Source organism: Gymnoscopelus microlampas (genome assembly GCF_963454915.1).
Source record: "Gymnoscopelus microlampas genome assembly, chromosome: 16".
NCBI classification, from domain to species: domain Eukaryota; kingdom Metazoa; phylum Chordata; class Actinopteri; order Myctophiformes; family Myctophidae; genus Gymnoscopelus; species Gymnoscopelus microlampas.
The window spans coordinates 18325254-18333727 of NC_139953.1; the positions used below are offsets into that span (position 1 = coordinate 18325254).

Below are 8474 nucleotides of genomic sequence, written 5' to 3' on the forward strand. Positions count from 1 at the left end.
GCCCAGAATAGGGGGAGGAGTAGGGTCAGAGTAGGAGAAGGGGGAGGAGTAGGGGGAGGGCCCAGAATAGGGGGAGGAGTAGGGCCAGAGTAGGAGAAGGGGGAGGGCCCAGAATAGGAGGGGAGGGCCCAGAATAGGAGGGGAGGAGTAGGGCCCGAGTAGGAGGAGGAGTAGGGGCCAGAGTAGGAATAGAGGCCAGGAGTAGGGGGATGGAGGGAAGGTAGTTAAGGCCAACATTCCTATTTCCCTCTAGTTGTCCTCTTATTGCAAATCTCCACACACGCGATATTGCAAATCTCTAATAAAATTTCACCTCCATACAGAAACCAAAACCATATCCCTCTCCTGGCTCCCTACTCTGGCCTCTACTCCACCCACCTACTCCTCCCCCTATGCTGGGCCCTCCCCCTTCTCCTACTCTGGCCCTACTCCTCCCCCTATGCTGGGCCCTCCCCCTTCTCCGGCCCTACTCCTCCCCCTATTCTGGGCCCTCCCCCTACTCCTCCCCCTTCTCCTACTCTGACCCTACTCCTCCCCCTATTCTGGGCCCTCCCCCTTCTCCTACTCTGGCCCTACTCCGGGCCCTCCCCCTTCTCCTACTCCTCCCCCTATTCTGGGCCCTACTCCTCCCCCTATTCTGGGCCCTCCCCCTTCTCCTACTCTGGCCCTACTCCTCCTCCTACTCTGGGCCCTACCCCTTCTCCTACTCTGGCCCTACTCCTCCCCCTACTCTGGGCCCTCCCCCTTCTCCTACTCCTCCCCCTATTCTGGGCCCTACTCCTCCCCCTATTCTGGGCCCTCCCCCTTCTCCTACTCTGGCCCTACTCCTCCCCCTACTCTGAGCCCTACCCCTTCTCCTACTCTGGCCTCTACTCCTACTCTGGCCCCCTACTCTAGTTCTACTCCTAGTCCTACTCCTCCCCCTTCTCCTACTCTGACCCTACTCCTCCCCCTATTCTGGGCCCTCCCCCTTCTCCTACTCTGGCCCTACTCCTCCCCCTATTCTGGGCCCTCCCCCTTCTCCTACTCTGGCCCTACTCCTCCCCCTACTCTGGGCCCTCCCCCTTCTCCTACTCCTCCCCCTATTCTGGGCCCTACTCCTCCCCCTATTCTGGGCCCTCCCCCTTCTCCTACTCTGGCCCTACTCCTCCCCCTACTCTGAGCCCTACCCCTTCTCCTACTCTGGCCTCTACTCCTACTCTGGCCCCCTACTCTAGTTCTACTCCTAGTCCTACTCCTCCCCCTAGTTCTACTCCTCCCCCTAGTCCTACTCCTCCCACTACATTCCCTCTTTACTCTACCCCTACTCTACTCCGCCCACTCTACACACCCTCTATCTATCTCAGTAACTGAGACCGAATTGGCCAGATTCGGTCTCAGTTACTAAGGTGGTGACTGGATTTGAACCAGGACACTCCTACAAGTTATTCTACGGATATCAGTCAATTTATCCGCTGCCCCAATTTACCGGGGACTTGACGTTAGTGGGAATCGAACCCAGGACCGCTCGGTCCTGGGTTGAACTGGATTTGAACCAGCACACTCCTACAAGTTATTCTACGGATATCAGTCAATTTATCCGTTGCCCCAAGTTACCGGGGACACTTGACTCGACTGGGAATTGAACCCACTCAAGTGAAGTGTCATGTTATTGGACAGACGCTCTACCAGTTGAGCTATGCTGTCGACTGAGAGTTACAGGTTTCTTGGTGCTTTTAACTTGTTTTCTGGAAGTTAGTCTGCAAAGGGAAGCATCACTAAGGATATCAGTCAATTTATCCGTTGCCCTAAGATACCGGGGAAACTTCACTCAAGTGGGAATCAAACCCACTCAAGTGAAGTCAAGTCATGTTATTGGACAGATGCTCTACCAGTTGAGCTATGCTGTTGGCTGAGAGTTACAGGTCTCCTGGTGCTTTTAACTTGTTTTTCTAGAAGTTAGTCTGCAAAGGAAAGCATCACAGTAAAGACACCAGTGGGATTTGAACTCATGGCCTCTGGATCATGTATACTGCGTCTCAACCCATTGAGCTAAGAGTTGGATGACAAATACAGCCTTCCTGATGGTTTTCACTTGATCTTCTGGAAGCCAGTCTGCAAAGGAAAGACTCATAGGAAAGACATCAATGGGATTTGAACTCATGGCCTCTGGATCATGAATACTGTGTCTCAACCCATTGAGCTAACAGATGGCTCTCAAGTACAGCCTTCCTGGTGCTTTGACTTGAACAACAAACAAGACAAATAACTTTAAAATGTGTTACAGCATAAATATAAATCTTTTTCATGGGGGGCCCTGACACTACATCTTTTCACATTGGGGTCCACTGCCCAAATACATGTCAATTTGGGGGGTTGACAACAAAACGTTTTAGAACCACAGATTACAAGGAAACAGCTGTAGGTGAATGGATAGAGTCACTGACTAGTGAGCCGCAGGTAACAGGTTCAAGCCTCAGCCACAGCAGCAAGTCAGGATGTCAAATCAAATAGGTACTATTAGGAGTGAAATGGTTGTGTTTCTTCACCCCAACTACACATGACAGCAGTTTTATATCTGTTTACATGTACGTTATTTTCAGTGATGAAGACAAACCGCACAGACGTTCACTGTACTTTAGTACATTTTGTAAACTTATGACTCTGAGTAGAGTATAGCCTGACTTAAACAAACAAATAACAACTTAGTATAGTGAGACTTTTTTTTACACAACTTACATTTTGTAAAGCTTGACTCTGACTCAGTATAGTCAGACCTCTGTTTCATTTCATTTTCTGACATGATGTTAATCAGAGTGCTATAGCTGAGTGGTTAGTGGGCCTGCCTGGTGAACCAGAGGTCCTGGATGTGCTGGGTACGATTCCAGGTCAGGTCAACAATGTGGCAATCTTAGAGTGATTGGAGGCTGTTAAAGTGCAGAGGCCACATTTCACGTATGTGCCTAACAGTATATACTTAGCGAGCACACTGACGTTATTGTCACTACGTATTCGGCCCGTTTTTTGACCCCTAACTAGTCCTTCATACTTTTAGCTACAAACTCCGTTCCAACTCTACAACGTTCGGCCTACTTAGGACATATCGGCTACCATTTGAATTTTAGAGAATACCTTAGAGCTTTAGAAGATGTAAAACCTCTAGAACCGTAAACCTTTAAAACCTTTTCCCCCCTGTTCTGAATTCCCATAGACGTGTTTAATATCGCGTCAAATAAGAACTGTGTTCCAAACATAAACAAATGACCCCGGCGGTTTTACTCTTATGGATATGAAGCATCAACTGACGGTGAGAAAACGCTAATGTTACTTCTGCCGAATTAGTTAAATTTGCCAGAAACTGACTTTTTCAAATATGAGTGACTGACTATCATAAACAATGCCGAGGCTCCTCCCTGACAATATCGCCGAGGCAGTTTGTTTATTTTTGGACCACAATTCTTATGAGACGATTCTATGATGACCCAATGTTATTCTCCATAGGGAAATGACTTTACGACCCAGGGGATGGACGAGTGACGTCAGGACTTCTGTACTCTGGGTTAACATGTGCGTGTACAAACTGGATGTATCCACTAGAGGGCAGTGTTGCCCTTCCACCTCGGTCCGGTATGCCTCTCGGTCGGTCGGAAGGAACGATCAATTATAACAATTGGGGGTCAGGCAAACGAGCTCGACCATTTCATCTTCAGGGAACAACAGGAATGGAACAGATGTTTTCACATATACAGTATATTATTTTATTCCCAATGTGCAATGAGGTCATTTTTGAACGTCCCATTTTGGTCCCTGAAGGGTGCAGAATGAAAGTTTTAATTGCGTCTTTGTCTGATGTCTTCTGAACGTCCAAACCTCTACATAAGGGCTTATTCTAGTCCAAATGTGGTCATCTTTTCTACGTCAAATTTAGACTAATTATAGACATCTTTACCCCAATCTTAATTTTTGTTTAGTTGATGTTTAGTCTTCTGTTTGTCCTTTTTGAATTTGTAAGTTTTATTTGGCCTTGTTTTATGTTTTTTATGTTATTATATTGTATTGTATTGTAGCTCCCTATGTCCCCTTTCCCAAAGGACCACGATTGAAACAAGCCTACGGGCTTTCTTGTGTTTTTTATCCTTTTGAATTTTAATATTCAATAAACTAATCAAACAATCCACTTCTTCTAGGCTCGGTGCATAACTGTAATCCCCATTTCCTGTTCATTTTCCTGTAGCTTTAACATAGTTAGTAGTTAACATGCTGCTAAGCTAATCAAACAAAGCTACAGGAAAATGAACAAGATCAAATGGTTATGCCACCTTCTGAAAACTGGGAATACAGTACACAGAGGTTTACAAACAAATCACAATTCAATACACACTTATTTCCTTATTATCTCTTTATTCTTCTTGTGAATACACAGCTGCGCAAACAAATGTTCCACAATTACAGTATTCCACAAATATTCCATATGATTGTGGAATATTTGTGGACTGGAACTAGACCCCCTGAAATGGAATCTAGTTCATAGGACCACAATGGAAACAAGTCCCCAGGACTTGCGTTATCCTTTTAGCCTTAACGTACCTCATGACGTTTACCTATCTGACTAATTAAGTATTCAAACAAACAGCAGATCAAGCCAGCTTTGAATTATTTTTGACAGAACAGAAGCGGGACAGCCACTTAACACAAAGCACACACAAAGCAGTCACCAGGGCTGATTAAGCTTGATCCAGAACAGAGCAGTTAACTTCTCTTTTTTGTTTTTACACGTCAGAATCAGAATCAGGTTTATTGTCACATCACAGGTTTACAAGGTACAAAAGTGGGTGAAATTCGTTTTTGTACATCGTTCCCAGCGCAACGTTAATTTCCATAGAAAGAAGAGGGGGGGAAGAAGAAGAGGGGTGGGGGGCAAGTGGGAAGGAGATCAAACAAGAGAACAGCAGAAGGCCAAACAAGTTATCTACATATTTACAAAGTACCTGAGATAATAAAAACTAAGGTGCCTGAGCATAGCAGCAATGTACGTATACTGTGCATGATATACTTATGACGTTAAGGTGCTTAGAGAAAAAGAGTACAATAAAAAAAAAGACAAAAAAGTCAGTGCGTTATACATGGGATTAAGGTGCAAAAGGTCAGTGCGTGTCCACCTAGGGTGGACTGACCCTGGTATAATCCGCAAGTAGCTCCATGAGGGAGAGCAACAAAAAAGTCATTTGTACCTGGTGTAGTCCACAGGTATGTCCGAGGGGGGCTAAGTCCAAGTCCACGTCACTAGTCGAATGAAAATAAAATAATAATAAAACATAATAGCACAGCTTACTTTGCAGGGACACCCTTTTTGCTTGGGCCGGTTCCACAACAACTGAAACATATTAAACAAGTGCTGTACTGAATAGCCAGTGAGCTACCAGGGTAAGGTCCAACCAGAGCTACTTCGTTGAACAGAACACAAGTTCAAATTACACAACACTGTACAATACTGTGACACTAAGATCCCCCACAATGGACAGTGAAAGTTCAAGTTAAATCAGTCCTGAGTGCCTGCTGTGTGTCCTCCCCTTCTCGCTGGAGCATGCTTGAGGTGGTCTGCGGCATGCTGCCTTATGAGGTCCTCTGTGGCTTCTGGGTCGAATTTCATGACTGCATCTGCATAGTAGAAAAAGGCAATAAAAAATGTGCAAAGGCAACATGCTGTCCTAGTCCCTATCTGACATAATACACAGCTCGATTGAACTCCTGCCATCTGGTAGGAGGTTCAAGAGCTCAGGGGGAAGCACCAGCAGGTCATCCAACAGCTGCCCCAAACCATCAGAACCCTGAACCATGTATTGCCCCCAAAACCAACATCTTGAAAGATGGATTGCACTTTGAATGCATCAGCACTTTTTACCAATGTTGTCTGCTCTTTACTTTTTAATGTTTGCCTCTTTTTAATGTGCATCATGAGTTGAGGAGAATGGCATTTTGCTCCCCTGTTTGCCTAGTGTGTGTTGTGGAAGTGACAATAAAACTGATTGCGAGTCTCCATATTGACATGCAAAAATGCTTGTACATCCACAACTAGTTTAATACAAAGCCATCTCCCTTCTACACCTAACCACCAGTTATTTAAAATGTTATGATAGCAACGGTAACGGTAGACAGTTGGCATTGTATTTTTTTTATGTCAACCGGAAAGGACATGTTTTACCCAATTACATTTTGATTTTGTCCTTGGTCAACATGAAATATGGGCTTACCTTGTATTGCGCTGAAAGCCGCAGTCTTCTCTTTTTCCCCCTTCATGTTCAACTGTGCCATCAGACTGTTACTGAAGAGCCTTAAGAAAAACAAATTACATTTGATAATGTAGTAGGATTAGGATTTATTGTAAAACATGGTATAAACCCTTTATACTACTAATTTTCACTTAATGTTCAACCATTATGTCATTGACATGACATAACAGAGGATTCAGGTGTTAAGCTAAAAAAAAAAAAGGCAAATTAATGGAAACATGCAGTCAGGCGCTCATCTAGAAGAATTAACCAAATAAGTGTTCACACATTGAAAACCACAGCGCACCCAAACATCACACAGGGGTTAATTCATAGTGTATGTTGAAACATACCTGTCAAGAACTTTGTGGACACAGTCCTTAACGTCCTTCCCTCTATAACGGGAAAGTTGCAGCACCTGTTGGAATAAGTCCATGAAAACTTTCACTGACATATCCCAGAGGAACGTAAAAAGTGTGCGAGTGCATCTTATGCTGTTCATTACTTCCAGACTCTTGAAAAGCCTACCAGGGTATTAAAAGCTTGGACATCACTGAGGAGTTGCTCCTCTCTCTGGAAGTCCTCCATTCTCTCAACATGACTGGCCGCTGAAGAGGCAGGTTCTTTAGTGAATATTGATATGGTCAGGACTTTCTTCTGGTATACTGAAAAATAAGTAAGTGTACACAGAGACATGTTATAGACACCACCCTACAATGATACAAAACACTGATATAATTGAAGAGCAGTTTTTGTGTCCCGATAGGAGAGGAGACAGAGAGAACAGTAAAGGAAGAAAGGAGAGAATGGGCAGAAGAGAGAAGGGTTGCAAATTAAGTGTCCCCCAGTTTGTTGGGGGTCTTCATTGAAATAGCTCAGAACTTACCTTGTGCTGGCAATGGGAATGCCCATGTTGGCCTCTCAGTCACTGCATAGCACCTGTAATAAGAACAAAAGTACATTTTAGAAATTACAAAGTGATATTTTTGCATTAAAACTTTCCAAGACAGATGACTATACATTAGATGAGAAATAATAAATATGTCATATTGTAACAATTAGGGGTGCACGATACTACTTGCTGAATTGTAAAGGTTTTGATTACTTGGGGCCTTTGGACAACTCACCATGCCTGACCGTGTCCCTGGATCTGTCATGTCTGGACCTGACCGTGTTCCTCGACCCATCACTGCGGTGGGACCTGTCATCATGTCTGGACCTGACAGAGTGCCTCCGAGCTGTTGCTGTACCTGGAGTCGTGGCTGGTCCTGATGCTGTGCCGGTATCCGACACTGTGTCTGGAGCCATCACTGTGCCTGATGGCTGGAGCCATCACTAAAGACTTAATACTTGGACATAATACTACTACAACACCATGTCACACTGAAAAAGACTACCCCTACTGGTTGGTCTTAGATGTTGACAATCACACATCTCCTCTGATACACATAGTTCAACACATTGAGCCTGTAACTACTTACTCATTGCTTGTGAATTAGGTATGGTAATGATTTCTTTAGTATGCACAACATGTAACACCTTGTACTGACTGTACTTAAAATGTGTTGGTGCAATGGAGAAAGTGAATACTCACGGGGTGTGGACATTTCTCTGCTCCGAGGTGCTACACTTGCATGTCGGGAGCCTGGAAAAGACAAAGAATGTTCTTAGATACCAAATACAAAAGGTGACTGCTTAAATGTGATTCATACTCACTGTGTGTAGACATCTCCCTGTGCCAAGACCCCTCAGCATGCTCCAACTCGACAGACATGGTGTCCACCACGACATCCACCAGGCCATCCAGGGCTTGATTTTCAGAGTCTGAAACATAAAGGACCCCCTGCCACTGCAGCTCACATAAAATGCCGTAACTCGGGGGCTTGCCCCCCACAAACAATCCCTCCACACAACTAGGAACCAATCGCCGTTACAGCCCTCTTCTGTATACATGTGACCTACGGTCGCTTATCTCCCGATTAGGGAGTCTTACTGGTATTTCATAAATTGACATCAATACTCAACAAGCATTGAGTAACACATTGTTGTCCTGGCTGGACTGCAACTTCCTTGGTGCGATAGGAAAGGACACCTATACGGCTTATTAAAGCATTTGATTGTCATTTTTGACAATGGACTTATAAATTGATTATAGAAGAAAGTTACCCATAATGCTCCAAAACGTCATATAAAACATGAATGGTCTACAATGTGAGGCCCAGTTTC

At 44.6% G+C, this 8474-nt stretch overlaps 1 protein-coding gene across 5 annotated transcripts; it reads right to left on the reverse strand.

The window, feature by feature from the left end:
• Nucleotides 1–4681: 4681 nt before the first annotated feature.
• LOC311063446 (uncharacterized protein) lies at nt 4682–8136 on the reverse strand. 5 transcript variants are annotated; one of them, XM_084082911.1, is made up of 8 exons: nt 7965–8136; nt 7843–7893; nt 7376–7571; nt 7135–7187; nt 6777–6913; nt 6602–6666; nt 6231–6310; nt 4682–5637 (listed from the first exon to the last, which is right to left on the reverse strand). In XM_084082911.1, exons 5-8 carry the CDS (start codon nt 6834–6836, stop codon nt 5519–5521), a joined length of 324 nt encoding a protein of 107 aa, XP_083939037.1. In that variant the 5' UTR covers nt 6837–6913; nt 7135–7187; nt 7376–7571; nt 7843–7893; nt 7965–8136; the 3' UTR covers nt 4682–5518. The 5 variants fall into 5 exon arrangements, with proteins under 5 accessions (XP_083939037.1, XP_083939039.1, XP_083939040.1 ...); XM_084082913.1 differs by having other exon boundaries at nt 7843–7914; nt 7965–7992; XM_084082914.1 differs by having other exon boundaries at nt 7376–7583; nt 7843–7914; nt 7965–7984.
• Between the last annotated feature and the right edge of the window lie 338 nt (nt 8137–8474).

What these genes read in the sequence shown, in the direction of transcription:
- LOC311063446 (XM_084082911.1), bottom strand. Translation starts at nt 6,836, where the DNA reads ATGGAGGACTTCCAGAGAGAGGAGCAACTCCTCAGTGATGTCCAAGCT. An exon ending in TCCAAGCTTTTAATACCCTG is followed by an intron (nt 6,667 to 6,776) that starts GTAGGCTTTTCA and finishes TTATTCCAACAG; the next exon opens with GTGCTGCAACTTTCCCGTTA. An exon ending in GGCTTTCAGCGCAATACAAG is followed by an intron (nt 5,638 to 6,230) that starts GTAAGCCCATAT and finishes TCTACTATGCAG; the next exon opens with ATGCAGTCATGAAATTCGAC.